The sequence below is a fragment of the Chanodichthys erythropterus genome, chromosome 16 (genome assembly GCF_024489055.1).
Source record: "Chanodichthys erythropterus isolate Z2021 chromosome 16, ASM2448905v1, whole genome shotgun sequence".
Lineage (NCBI taxonomy): Eukaryota > Metazoa > Chordata > Actinopteri > Cypriniformes > Xenocyprididae > Chanodichthys > Chanodichthys erythropterus.
In genome coordinates, this window is record NC_090236.1 from 20,494,420 (window position 1) to 20,509,893 (window position 15,474).

The 15,474-nt window shown below is 37.5% G+C and overlaps 2 protein-coding genes across 4 annotated transcripts; one reads left to right on the forward strand and one right to left on the reverse strand.

Moving 5' to 3' along the window:
* Positions 1–8,896, reverse strand: cmpk (cytidylate kinase). Of its 2 annotated transcripts, none has more exons than XM_067362884.1 (6): positions 8,637–8,896; positions 4,863–5,009; positions 4,106–4,258; positions 3,836–3,912; positions 3,502–3,598; positions 1–1,443 (listed from the first exon to the last, which is right to left on the reverse strand). In XM_067362884.1, exons 1-6 carry the CDS (start codon positions 8,778–8,780, stop codon positions 1,402–1,404), a joined length of 660 nt encoding a protein of 219 aa, XP_067218985.1. In that variant the 5' UTR covers positions 8,781–8,896; the 3' UTR covers positions 1–1,401. The 2 variants fall into 2 exon arrangements, with proteins under 2 accessions (XP_067218985.1, XP_067218986.1); XM_067362885.1 differs by having other exon boundaries at positions 8,623–8,800.
* Positions 8,897–11,519: 2,623 nt separating this feature from the next.
* Positions 11,520–13,905, forward strand: fam78ba (family with sequence similarity 78 member Ba). 2 transcript variants are annotated; one of them, XM_067363679.1, is made up of 2 exons: positions 11,520–11,854; positions 13,383–13,905. In XM_067363679.1, exons 1-2 carry the CDS (start codon positions 11,520–11,522, stop codon positions 13,903–13,905), a joined length of 858 nt encoding a protein of 285 aa, XP_067219780.1. The 2 variants fall into 2 exon arrangements, with proteins under 2 accessions (XP_067219780.1, XP_067219781.1); XM_067363680.1 differs by lacking the exon at positions 11,520–11,854 and adding an exon at positions 11,906–11,955.
* Positions 13,906–15,474: the final 1,569 nt, after the last annotated feature.

Sequence of the window (15,474 nt, forward strand, 5' to 3'; positions counted from 1 at the left end):
ACATGTTTTGACTCATTATTTGAATTTTGTTTATTTTTAACAAATATAGTGTACCTTTAAGAATTAATCATTGAAAAACCCACAAATGGGTAACACTTTATTTTACAGTGTCATTGTTAAATGTTACATGTAGTTACTGTAGTAATAACTAAAAATTATGCATAATTACATGAAATTAACCTTTAACCAACCCCTCATCCTAACCCTATAGAAAGTACAAGTAGTTAATTATTATTATTATTAGTACTAACACAGACACCTTTAAATAAAGTGTAACCCAAAAAAATGCTATTTTTGACAGAGACACCAATGCTGGTTCATTTTTTCTTTTTTTACATTTTCAATTTATTTAATGTGAACAAAAATTTTAATGATCCATATAATCGTTCCTGCTATGTGAAGCCTTTTGTCCGTCCCTTTTAGTGCAGAATTTTCAAATATTGAGGTAAGAATCATACAAAATTCAAATTAAGCATTCGACTGGAAGAGTCTGAAGATATTCAAAATCAGAACATTTATTTTTCTTCAGTGGGTTCTGTCATCCTTGATACTTCATATACTGTTTCATATTATTTACAGCCACAATCTGAACACAGATTGAACCGTCACATCAATATGACAAATTCAGTTTATTCATGAACGACCCCAAAGACGCTGAGACAATCAAATAAAAACATGAGCACACATTCCCCAGATCTTAAAATCTACTGCCTGAGCAAAGATGGCATGTGTTTGGAATACAGCAGCCACAATATTATAAAAGAAAAATGTACAGCTAAAACTGAGTTCTCTATTCTTAAGTAGCCAGCAATAGGTTCTCAGAACCTGCTGCAGATTACTATACAAAACATTGAGAAAAAAAGTCACCAAATATAACACAAACAGGTCTCGAAATCTACTAAAATACTCGTACTTCCTGTTGGTCATCTATAATCGCTCATTTGCTTGGAGAATGAAATAGTTAAGTGCAGAAGCATTTTATAACCTAGTCTTGGCTTATTTTTTTAATTGTGTGTTATACACGGAATTGTAGACGTTTCTAAGCATATCTCTCACATATGATAAGCAAGATAATCTTCAAGTTAAGAGCAAATGCGTGTTGTGTTCCTATAGAAGTGCCCTGAACGTTATTGTTCGAGCTTGTTTGATTCTCTGCTGAAATATTGCTCATCTTTAGTGTAACATTGAGTAAATATGTATTGTTTGCTCAACAACAAAGTGTTTTCCTTGTAGACTTACAAACACAGATATAAGCACACACCCTCTCACATCTAAAAACCCTATTTTACTGGAGAATGAGTAAAAATGTATATATCGATACATGAAGAAAGCATAGCACTGCCGACATCAATAAACAGACACCTTAATTTTCAAGAATTTGGATTTCTGCACTAGACATGTTTAGCCTTCTTTATCCAGAATGTTCTTCACATCTGCAAACACCTGAAAGAAAAGTTAAAAAGGAAGCAAAATGAAACCCAAATGGATGGAAGGATGTATATTATTTCAATTTAATCTACATCTACAGCACATTGGCACAGTACACAGCAGTGTTATTTAGGGGTGAAGCCCCTATCATAATTTTTGGCTTCTATATTAAAGTGCCCCTATTATGCTTAAAAAAAAAAAAAAAAAAATTATATATATATATTATATATATATATATATATATATATATATATATATATATATATATATATATATATATATATATATATATATATATATATATATATATATATATATATATATATATATATATATATATATATATATATATATATATATATATATATATATATATATATGTTTTTGAATGTAAAAGGTCTGCAAGTTTTAAAGATCAAAGTAAACGACAAATACAGTTTTTGTTTCCTAAAAGAAAGAATCGATCCTGAACTGGCAAAACGAGTTGTCAGCAATTCCAGTCTCACTTTCTGTCACATACCTACATAACAATGTAACAAATTTGCATAACGCCAGCCTACAAACAGCGTCTATTTTAACCGTCAAACACTGTAGTGTATATATATGCAATGTATAGACCCCTTAATCGCCTACGTCACTGTGACGTCACCGCCCTAGCTGGAGGCAAAACATAAATAAGAACTATTAGCAGGCGCACTAAAAGTTTGAGGTTTTGACTTTAAAATGTCGTCGACTTGTGTTTTTGGCTGCCAGAATAGAAGGAACAGGACTTTTGGTTCAAAACTAAAGTTTTACCAGATCCCGGCAGACATTCCTTCACAGAAATCAAAAAGATAATTGTGGATGAATGCAATACGGCGTAAAGACTGGACGGAGACAATCATAAATAATACTTTTGTTTGCAGTGTACACTTCATATCAGGTTAAATAATCGATGCATATGTAATGGTGTGTTGGTTCTATCTAGTACAAATCAGCAAGTTTCTGTTTTATAGGTGAAAAGTCGCCAACTTTCAGCGCACTAGCTAGCTTAAATGTTAAACAAACATACAGCGATAGATGTGTGTGCCATCCTTTGAATGGTCTCTTAAAATAATCCACATTGCTAGCCATAATCATAGTTAGCCCAGCGTTAGGTTACATTAGACAATAAGCCTTGACAAAATTCCCAGAACCACCCGAAAGTAATTCATATGTTGTCTAGGAAATATCCAAAACTTAAGTTAATTTACAAAAATAGCTGTCACGGTCCCGCAGAGTCAGTGCCTGTACATATTCGGACAGTTCTGAACTTTCTTCTGCATCTATGTTTAATAAATCCCTCCTAAAACATGCTAACTTACGCTTGTCAACATTGAGTCCAGCGTCTCTTTTTGCTGCCAGCTAAGCCCCACCCACCAGGAAACGTTGCAATGTTTACAAACTTTTAAGGGGTCTATATTATGAGAAAATTGTGATTTTTGACATTGGACACATGTAAATCTATTGTGGGAGACCTCCAAAACTAAATTAGGAACCTTTAAAATTGCACACTTTAATATTATTCATCCGCAATGAGAGTCTATATGAGAACTTTGCTATAGAAAAAAAAGTGATTACAGATTACTCAAGCAGTGTCTTACATTTAGACTCCGGACATTACAACAGTCGCCATTGTGAAATGTAATGCATTCTGCTTTTTTGCTACTTCTTCTTTTGTCCATTTGTGACCAAAATTGGCTTATATGATCACTGACCTGAGACAAACAAATCACTCAACAGATTTTTTTATTTTTACAAGTTAACGATGTTGATCTAAAACTGAATGAAGTTGTATCTCAGTCATACTTTGATCTATTGAAATTAAATATGATATGCTAAGAGATCTGAAAAATTGCCTATTTAGCTCATAACTTTTAAAAGGTCTATGGATTGCGAGTGCGCCTATAACAATTTTGCCGGGATCCTTGTGACCTTAATATTTTTTGCATTTAATGCCTTTTATCAATTAATAAAGAATAATAAAATAACTTGTATTTCATTTACCTTTAACGCAAAAAATTCAGGATCAAAAAGAAAAAGAAAAAGTCATACCTCATCCACCGACCGGGAGGCATCAATGGTGCGCACCTTCCCTTGCTTCTCGTACTGCTCTATAATGGGCCGTGTGGACTGGAGGTACGTCTGGATCCTGACAATTAAACAAGAATTCTTAAGAAAAGTTAAGGCAATTGAAAAGTGCAACCCAAAGTTGCTGTAAAAATAGACTTTTAGTCCTTCCATTTCCATATAATGCCAATATAACTATAGAGACTGCCACATTTTCCGAACACAATACTAATTTCTGAGGTCACTATATACTTGTACAGTAAATGCATGTATGCCAATATATCTGATATTTATTATTGTCATTATAGAGAGGAAGTACCTCTTCTCTAGACTTTCTCTGTTATCATCAGTGCGTCCACTGCTCTTTCCCCGCTCTAAACATCTGTCAATGCACACCTGAAATACACAACCAGTTGAAATGACATTCCATGTTTTTGTTTAGATGTTCATAAAAAAAAAAAAAAAAATCAATAAAAGAGATTTTCCATGACATTCCTTGTCAAAGTTAATTCATCATCTGATTAGATGCCATTTTAAATCAACTGTAATAGTAGAACAAATACATTTTTCATATGCTGCTTATACTTACATCATTACCGCAGTCAAAGAAAAGAACAAACTTGACATCTGCCTTCCCATCCATGACAGTGTTCCACCCCTGTAGGTTGTCTTGGTTACGTGGAAAACCATCGATAAGAAAGCGAAACTTCTTTTCATCAACTTTCATAGTTTCTTCCATTGCCTGCCAAACACATGTTTTAAAAAAGATGGGCAACACTTTTTTTGTGTCCTTGTTGCATGTAGTACTGTAGTAATAACAGTAAATTATGCATAATTAACATGCAACCTAACTGTAATCCTACAGTAAGTACATGTTTTTAATTAATATTATTCAGTACTTAAATATATAATTACACTGTAAAAAAAATACCTTAAAATAAAGTAACCAAAACCTGAAAAAGAGATATCTGAAAATATATATTTTTGAAAATATTCATTTTTAAATAAGATGAATGTCTTATCTGCAACTCAGCTCACAAAAGGTGAATCAGAATTAGAACTTTGCTATAAAAAGGCTTGGCTGTTTTGTAATAGTATCATCAGAGTTATGATTTATGCCTATTTATGAGACAAGCCTGTGCATTTACGTCTATTATGAACCGCTCTTTGAACTCTCCTCCACTGATAGTGAAACTGCACATATTTGTTATCAAGATCACTCTCAGTAATATTTCTCAATCTTTTTGAAAATGTCAACTGCTAATGTTCCAGCTCTCTTCTACAACCTCCCTAACTGGACTGTACGGGCGTGTAAAACAGGACAGGCAAGTGTAACCAGCAACCACCTTTTTCAGCAAGTTGATGGTGATTTCAACAGGAACTATCTTGCCCTCTTTGATGTAGCTGTCAATGAGCTGACCAAACTCAGAGCCCTTGCGGCTGCGCTCCTCTCTCAGGAGGTCTCCAGCAGACAGGTGAGTGTAGCTGTAGTTCTGAGTGCAGAAGAGAGGCGGGTTAAACAAAAACAACACACATTAGGAACTTCAATGCAGCACATTATAGTTAATGCAACCCATAAGATTATAAGCTTTTTATAATGGATAATGACAGCTGTCATCTATATGAATGGAGGGAGAAAAAAATTGTATGTGTGTGTGTGTGTGTGTGTGTGTGTGTGTGTGTGTGTGTGTGTGTGTGTGTGTGTGTGTGTGTGTGTGTGTGTGTGTGTGTGTGTGTATGTGTGCTTTTGTTTATATTACATTGTGGGGACCAAATGTCCCCATGATGTAATATAAACCTGAGTTCACCTACATCGTGGGGACCAGCCAGCGGTCCCCACAATGTAAATGGGTTTATAAATCATATAGAATGAGTTTTTGTGAAAAAGTAAAAGTTTGCACAGTTTCCTGTGAGGGTTAGGTTTAGGGGTAGGGGCAGGGTAGGGGGATAGAATGTACAGTTTGTTCAGTGTAAAATGCATTGAAGTCTATGGAAAGTCCCCACAATTCACAAAAACAAACATGTGTGTGTGTGTGTGTGTGTGTGTGTGTGTGTGTGTGTGTGTGTGTGTGTGTGTGTGTGTGTGTGTGTGTGTGTGTGTGTGTGTGTGTGTGTGTGTGTGTGTGTGTGTGTGTGTGTGTGTGTGTGTGTGTGAGTGTGTGTGTGTGTGTGTGAGTGTAAGTATGGGCTTGGTAAGTGAACATTAACTTAACATTCATTCTTTTCTTGATAAAAGGCAGAAACACTGGATGAAACTGCTGTATACATATATACATACATAGTTGAGCTCAAAAGTTTAAATACTCCTTACAGAATATGCAAAAATGTTAATCATTTTAACAAAATAAAAAGGATCATGAAAATTGCATGTTTTTTTTTTTTTGTACTGTCCTAAAACTATTGGGTCATTGACAAATAAGGTTATTAAAAGTGTAAAATAACATAATGGAGGTGTAATTAATTTTAAAGTGTTAACAATATGATTATGTGGTTTTTATAATCAATTAACACTGCTTTTGTCGTTTTTAACAAGATGAAGAAAATTCATCACCAAAAAAGTCATTCAGTTTAACCAAAATTTCGGTTTTACCAAATGACACTTTAGGTTATACCGAATGATATTTTCAAATGATACTAACAGGCTGAAATCTAGGTAGCTAGCAAAAGGACAAACAAACATTTTATGTTTAGTACAAGTTTTTACAACATTACAATATTTTCCATGTTTTATAGCGGTTGTACCAAATGAACTGATGTTTCGGGACAAACGTATTTGAAAAATTCATGTTTTCTCTTGCTCAAATAGTTAAGAGAGTTAGTTACTTTGCTTCATGACCGTGTGGTCCTTTGAATTACAGCATTATTCATGATGATTCACGCCTTCACGCATACTATGTTTCTTGACAAAAAGTGTCTAAGAAAATTTAAATCTCTCTATTGTTTTATATGAACGAGTAGGCAGGATAATATTTACATCATTTTGAAGCAAAAACTCTAGTCTACAACCTCCAATACCCAGAAGTCTTGTGAACAAAGATTTAATATAATTTTTTTTGGCCTTATTTCAGTGATTTAAGTTTTTTGTTTTTTCAATAACCACGCATAAATGTTATTCCTTCAAAAACACAAACATGTACATACATGTTCCTCACATATTATTGTAGCCTAGTTTGTGTTGAATACAGTCTAATGACACTTTTTCCATTAATATGTTTATGAACAACTGAAAAAAGCACAAATGTCAGGGCATGTCTGGGGGTATCACAGTTTCTGCCAATCTCATGTAAATCTTGAGTACATATTAGAGTAATATTGCATTCTTCATATCTCCAAAAAGTTAGCATATTTATAAAAGATAGATACGCTGTACCGAGTCTTTCCGAAAAAAGCTGAGCGAAAGAGTCACGAGCGCATGCAGCTTTTGCATAGAGATCGTCTGCAAGCTGAAACATCATTATAAATACAGAGGGAACAAAAACGTTCATGGCGTTTACATTTTATGCAGTTGCGCGCCAATTGCCAACAAAACACAGACATCTGATGCAGCTTTACTCACCACCCCCAATCTGCAAATCCAGCGCCAAACTGGGACTTGTTTACAAAGCACTCATCACCAAAAACCCGAGAACAAACAAACATACATGCACAACTCCGTTGCTGCCCTGGAAAAACAAACATCATTCACTGCTCCCTTAATGCTGGGTTCTGTGGGAAGCTGAGAAAGGTAATCTTTCCCTCACAACCAAAAACACACCCCTTCGGTGACGAGAACTGCGTCTCATTTCGGAGGCTGCGTCCTAAGGAGATCGCAATTGAAGGATGCATACGCCATCAATGATGTCATATTTAAGAAAAGTAACCATAATAAAATTGACTATTCATTGTGAGGTGTAAAATACTGTAATTTCTTTGTTACATTGCAATCTAATTGTTATTTTTCTTAAATGAGACTGCCTCGATGATGTATGCAGCCTTCAAAGGGTGCAGCCCCTGAATTGGGACACAGCCATTGCTGAAAAATCTCTCGGCTTCCGTATCCCGAAGGAATCACATTGATGAGCCTGCTCTTGCTCTGAGTGATGTGTGTGTGCACGCTTATCAGGAAGAAGTGTCCATACAAGGAATTCTGCCCTTTATTACGTGATAAAGGCAATACTCGAAAAAATTTGGCTAAAAATGTCCACAACCGGAAGTTGTACATTTGGCAAAGAAATACTCCGTCATACGTCCAACTCGTGTTTTGAAACTTTGGCCATGTTTAGCATGAGAATGCAACTCTTTAACGGTGTAAATAAGTCAGAATGCATGAAACAGCATCAGACCCCAAGTATAGTGCAAGTATCTTTTGTAGCTTCTGAAGGGCAGTACTAAATTAAAAAATATGATCTCCCTGACTCTTAATGCATTTTGTTCCCTTCTGGAGCATCAGTGATTGTTTGCAGCGTTTTAATAGTTGTGTTTGAGTCCCCTCAGTTGTCCTCAGTGTGAAAAGATTGATCTCAAAATCATACAGTCATTGTTGGAAAGGGTTCAAATATGCAGAAGATGCTGGAAAATCAAAGAATTTACAGGACATGGAGAATTTTCTGAAGAACAGAGCTCAGTTTAACAGCACATGACAAACAAGGGACTCGTGAACATCCAACACACTTTTGAGCTCAACTGTATATATGCACACACACAGTAGAATAGCAAATCATTTACAGTCATATAAGTTTTACGTTTCATGTATGTGAGCAGCACATGGCCTTCTACCCAGTGCTGGTGCCAAATCATGACAGCTGAACACTGCTCTGCAAAGATAGCAGGGTGTGGGACCTCTTTGAACAGAGGTCCTGTTCATAACCAGGATATATGAATATGGAGAGACTCCAGGGAATTATTAAAACTCAATTATTTCTATCTATCTATCTATCTATCTGTCTATTTATCAAATAATTATGCTATCATGACTGACACTGTTAATGGGACCAAATGCGGAAATGAACAATCCATGTAAGATGCAGCAAACCTGAACCCATGAAAACGCTACAAGCTCCCTAAAGCTAGTTTCCTTCAATACAGCGCTTAAATAGTTATTATCAGTTAATATGATAAATGACTTACTGCATCTCTCTTACCTCCACGATTCTCGCGCATTGTGTCCCTTTCCCTGCGCCAGGCCCGCCCAAAACAAACACAACCTGCGGCTTCATCATCACACTAATCCTATGCACAACGCGTGGGAGCTTCTCCGACAGCCTGTGCAGCAAGCCCACAATCATAAACCGTCCAGATAAGCGATAGTTGCACTCAATGAATGACCATCGACCCCTGAGAGTCGGATACAGAGCTGGCTCAATGACCGGTTGATGCGTGTCAAGGAAGTGCGCCGGGTAGATTCCACTTCCGCCGTACACGTGTCCGACCAATCAGAGAGCAGATGAGTCACGGACGTCACTTAAACAACGCCCATAGCTCTGAACGCTCTCTAGAACGCGCACCCCTCCTTCGCCTAGGGTTCGCGCACCAGCATCAGCACCCGTGTTGCCATGTCTGCTTATTATTAGCGAAACCGTGTTTGTTTTGATTATTTTAAATTAGCGTATCGCTAATCCTCATTATAGCACAATAAAGAGACCAACTGCTACACTTGGTCATCCACTTTTTCTGCCTTTTCTAAGAAAAATGTTGTCTAGACATTAGAGAATGTAATGTTATTAAATATAACTAAAATGTACAATATATTGACTTCTATTTTACTATATAGAGTACCTCAGGGATGACGTGTTTTTGTAGGCAAAACTCGGAAGCGAGTTAGCATTTTAGGACTTCCAGTTCCATCGCCGTAAAGTCTCTGGAGTTGCGTCCCAAATGACGTACTATACACTATGCATTTATACACTATGTACTTATGCACTATGTACTCATCCATGTAGTGCGTGAATTGTAGAAGGTTATTTTGTCATTTAAAATCGGAGTCTGACAGTCCCTTCCCCTCCGCTACGTAATTAAAGCTGTGACAGTTGAGTGCATGAAGTGTCCAATATTCCACACTTCATTTTTTCCATTAATTTAGTGCATCATCCGGGTATTTAAAGTGTACTTTTTCATTTGGGGATTGAACACACTTCTTGCACTATTTATACTTAAAAACGTCATAGAATAGTGCACAATTATGCATATTGGGATGCACCTTTGGTTTTTTGAATGGGTTTTCTAAATCGCCTGAAATATGGTCTGTGGTTAACAAAGCCACTAAATATGTTCACGTTTTGATCTATGATATAAAACACACCAGTTATAACCCGCTTGTGATTTTTTTAAAAACCTTTATTGTGTCTTAAAAACGGCGGTTGCTAACAAGTTGCTAAAAGGGACTACTTCCTTTGGCGAGGACTTTAGACGTCATCATGACAAACAGGACATTTGGACAGCATTTCTCATGAAAAAGTGGATAAGTAGCCTATTCATCCACAGCACAGATCATAATCAGCGAGCATGTTTTTAAATAAAGTTGTTTTTTAAATAAAGTTTGAGGACACATGGTGGTGGTGACACTGATCCACGACCATGGTGTGCTGTAGTCCGTTTTACTGTTAGCTTTTTATATCTGACGACTTTATTTAGGCTTCAAAATGTATAAATGTTGTGTTAACTTGTGAAGATTATCTTGATCGAAAACATGTGTAAGTGTCATAACCCTTTGTTAAACACAGAGCTTATTTTTTTGCGATTTTCCAAAAGTCTATGGGAAAAATGCACAGGCTTTCGATCGAGGGAACCCGTGCGCCGCTAACTTCCGGGTTGGCCTACAACAACATGTCATCTCTGAGGTACTCTGTTGACTTGTTATTTTACTATTTACATAATTTAACCAGGTAAACTTGTTATAACAAAAATATATTATTTTATTTAGTATTGTTTAGCCTGTGTTAAGGTGCATATTTAAATAGCCTATTAAATAGTTTTCATAAACACAAGATAATTGTTAGTTTACTTAGAGTGTATTTGTTAATTTTATTATTATTATTATTACAAAAATAAGAATTTGCAAATTAGCCGTGCTTATTCTAGGTTTATGTAAACCAGTCCACGTCGCTTGTTTTTCTTGCGCGATCTGGCAACACTGATCAGCACCTCACTGCAACTGAACAGCGACCATATAAGCACATGTCTGCGTTAAGATGCTCTGCTGTTTTTCATTGGAGGAATATATTTAAAAATCACTGCGCTATATGATGTTGCAAGGTGATTGTATTCGCTGTGTTTATTATTACTATTATTGTCATTATCTTTGTGTTCTCCCAAGATTTGCACAGGGTGTCTTCGCTATGGATGTAAGGGATGGAAACACACAAAGGAAAAAAACAAAATTAGTCCAGTGATGCCCATGACAGTCGTTGCGTTTGTAATGGTGACCCAAGTTTGCATTGTAGCCTAAATCAGATGTACTGAATCCCTCCTTGGTTGGATCCGTTTGTGTGTCGCTTCTCCCTTTTCAAAAGGAGCAGCATCAACAAAATGTTGGGTAGGTCGTTTACCTGGAGGAAATATAACAAACACACACTCTCTATGCAGCACCGGCTCCCTCTTCAGCATTGACATGCCCGCGCCTAGCAGAAAAACCAGGATCAAAGGGCTCAGATATACAGCCGGACGCGTAATTTGGAAGGAGGACTTGAAACAGGCGCACACCGGGTGTCCAATTCGGTGGAGGCCGGATCACATCTGCTGGGGACGAGCATCAAGGGCAGTGCGGCACTCCAGCGCCTCAGAAACAGGCGACACGGATCATCCATACACCCATAGTTCCACAACACCGCGGTGTTCCTGTTACACATCTCCATTTGTCTCAAAGATGTACTAGAAAAAACAGGGGTACTCTGAAATGCAACAAAACATGTCTTTTTTATAGCAGACATGCTTTTTATTGCTTTTACCCAGAGGATTTATCGAGGAAATATTGAGTTGGAAATGAAGAAGAGGATCTGTCAGCGTTTCAAGGGTTGCAAAAAGTGCCAATGAATATATTGCTTAAATATATCCTCTTTTTTCCGTCATTGGCCACATTGACACCCCTAATAAGCAGGACCATGGGTTGCATTCAGAGCATCGCCTGCAAGCCCCGCATCCGACGGGAGAACATAGTGGTCTATGAGGTCTCAGCCTCCATTGACCAATGCCCGACCATCATTGAGGAGAATTCGCCCATTGTCCTGCGATACAAGACCCCATACTTCAGAGCTTCGGCTGGGATTGTGATGCCCCCGGTTCCTAGAAACGAAACATGGACTGTGGGCTGGATTCAGGCGTGCACCCAAATGGAGTTCTTCAATACATATGGTGATATTGGCATGTGAGTAAACAATAATCCAAACAAACAACGACAAGCTCAAGTGTCAATATGTTTTATTGGTCGTTCTGTTGAGTTTGTGGTCATCAGTGGTCGACAAATAAGTGAGTATCATTTTGTGCAATTTGACATCTCTAAATATCTTTATTGAATCTTTTCTTAGTATGTAATATTTATTGCAGGGTTGTGTACCATTTAGAATTGAACTGAGAATGCTTTCAAAAAAATTGATTTGAAGTAGCTAGCAAACGGGATACAGGATTGCTATTCGAATTTTAATGCAAAGAAGTAAAATAATCTGCAATTCAAAGAATTTCATATCACTGTATTTTTGAAAACTGTTGAAAGATAAATGTTGGCTTGACAAAACCTTGTTTCAAAGATTTTAACAAGTTTCTAAAGTTTTGAAGTATGAAGGTTTGACCCTTCCCAGGGAGTTTGATTGACAGGCGATCTAACCAATCAAAATGCTGTTATGTCCGACAAAGCAGTCAGAAGAGTAAGTAGATTAACGTCGGTGGACTTGAACTTGAAAAATTGTGTACTGACGTTTTTCCGCGGTGAAACAACATTCCTTCTGATGTTCATTCATGTTTATTTGATGCTATAGATTAACTAGTAGGAAGAGATGATCGGTTCATGAGCCGCTTGAACTGAGGCGCTACAGCGATCTGTAACGGCACATTAAAGAGCCACAAAATGGTATTTATTGTTTAAATTTCTTTAAAAAATTACAAAATTTGAAATTGAGACTTTGTTTCATATCAAAAGTAACCTGCTCTGTCTTGTCTGTGGACGCGTTGTCACTGTCCTCTTTTCTACGCAATTTATTTTTGAGAATGTGCGGCATGAGAGCGACATGGCTTGTCGGACATGGCAACAGTAACTAAAGGGGGCGTGTCTTTGCGGACAGTCAATCATAACCCACAATGTACTACCTATATTGAATTTCTTTAAATTGCAATTGAGTAAATTGCTCTTCGTGTCATTACTCACACTAACAAATTGAAAGGTAGGCAATTCTTCAGTTCAGAATTTTGCCCAATTAACTTTAATGTATTGGACATGGTTTTACCAAGTAGGATGTGTTCCTGGATCATTTGTTGCTCCAAAAAACTAAATTTCAAACATTGTCCTAAAGCTATCTCTAACTATGACCATTAACAACCACTAAAATCTGAGATAAATTATGTTTTCAAGCCCCAATCCCAGACCTAAACCTAACCCTAAAATCCAGGGCAAAAAAGTAGACCTTCAGAGTAGGAGAGAAGCTGAGAAAGAAAGCTTAGGAAGAGATAATTAAAACGAGTGGGAAGGCTAACTGAGAACAAAAACACATTCATGAATATTTCATTCACAGCCCTGTGTCTTTTAATCACTGTTTTTCCATATTTGTATGAGGCACTTTGTACTGAGCAGGTCCTCTCACCCACCTTCACCATCGCTCGTTTGATGTATTAAGGAACTGCCGCTCTTTGGACTCATGCCTCATTTGTCCTTTCTGACCGCTCACCTTCTTTTCCTTCCACAGGTCCAGCTGGGAATTACCCGAGCTTCGGGAAGGACGGGTAAAGGCCATAAGCGATTCTGACGGAGTCAGTTATCCCTGGTATGGTAACACTACCGAAACAGTGACCCTCTCAGGTCCCACATCCAAGCCGTCCAGGCTAACGGTGAGCATGAATGACAACTTCTACCCCAGTGTGACTTGGGCAGTACCCATCAGCAACAGCAACACGCCCATGCTCACACACATCACCCGAGACCAGAGCTTCATCACCTGGCTGGTGGCACTAAACGCAGACACCAAAGAGCGTATTGTTCTTCAGACAGTACGCTGGCGTATGCGTGTAGACATTGAGGTGGATCCTTCCATGCCGCTTGGTTCTCGTGCCAAACTGATGGGACGACCGCATCAGGAACAGCCGCACATTCTCAGTAACAATGAGCCTATCCCGCCCAATGCGCTGGGCAGGCCCAATGCCAATGATGCCCAGGTGCTGATGTGGAGGCCCAGGAGGGGACAACCTCTGGTGGTTATACCACCCAAATAGAGTCGTCTTAACAGTGCCTAAAGGACATTGAAGACTTCATGCACTGTTTGGACATTGGATTTTTAGGAAATCGCAAGCTGCTCTGTGGATTGCCAGCTTTGTAGGGTGTCTCAATTCCTCGGAACTAGACTGTCGAGAAGGGAATTCTCTGTGTGCACCATGAAGTTTGACTACTTTTCAACTTCAAAGTACTTGGTCGGTTTTCAAATGACTGGGAGTAACTAGTACTAAATAAGCAGCCACTTGGAACAAATCCCTTAAGTTTACAGAATAGTTCACCCAAAAATTTACCAACCCTCATGTCGTTACAAACTCTTTCTTTCGTGGAACACAAAAAAAGATGTTTTGAAATATGTCCCAGCTGTTTTTGTCCATACAATGAAAGTCAATGGGGTCCAAAATGTCAATTTCAAAATAGGACACAAATGTGCTATAAAATTAATCAGGACAACTGAACTGATATGTTTCAAGTCCTCTCGGTCAAAATTATCTCTTTGAATGATAATATAAGCCTTACTCTAAAAGTGAATCGTTGATTAACACATGCATACATAGACTACATCAAAAATAGCCTGATATGTGAACCTGAACCACAAAACCAGTTATAAGGGTCAATTTTTTTGTTTTTATTTGGCCGAGATACAACTATTTTAAAATCTGGAATATGAGGATGCAAAGAAATCTAAATAATATTGAGAAAATCGCCTTTAAAGTTGTCCAAATGCAGTCCTTAGCAATGCATATTACATACAAAAATAGTTTTTTTGATGTATTTATGGTAGGGAATTTACAAAATATCTTTATGGAACATGATCTTTACTTAATATCCTAATGATTTTTTGACCCATACAATGTACTGTTGCCTATTGCTACAGATATACCCATGCGACTAATGACTGGTTTTGTGGTCCAGGGTCACAAATGTCAAACCTGTCAAAACTTCAATGGCTCTTGCATGTCATGTGACCGAATATAATGACTTTAGAAATATGGGAAAAACCAGCTGAACACATTCTTCGAAAAGAATGTGTTCCACAGAGAAAAGAATGTCAAACAGGTTTGTAACGACACGAGGAAGAGTAAATGATGACAGAATTTTCATTTTTCGGTGAACTATCCCTTTAGGAAAACCCTTAGTGATTACTAAGGGTCTTAAGTTAAGGGGTTTTTGCAACAGAGCCCTTAATTTTCAGGACAGAAGCTATATAATGCATGAAAGAGATTGAATGTTTGGTCCCATAACACACACAGTGAAAGCAGAGGAATGAAAAGAACCAATTGCAGGAAACACTATTGCTTTGTAGGACAACCAGCAAAACTCTTTGAAACTTCTATCAGTTGATTGAGACTTGTGACTTCATTTCAAATGCTAGCAAATATCTTTTACATTCTGTAATAAAAAAAAAAAAAAAAAAAAAGACCACAGAGTGCATGAAGACGTTCCACCAGTTGAGGTGGAGTGTATCTAGTAATGTAAAGGATGCAGTGGGGTCGTTCATCCAATCAGACACATCCTGGCACCGGAGAGTCCATAGGAGTTTGTTTATACTCGCACATGAGTCCATTTGA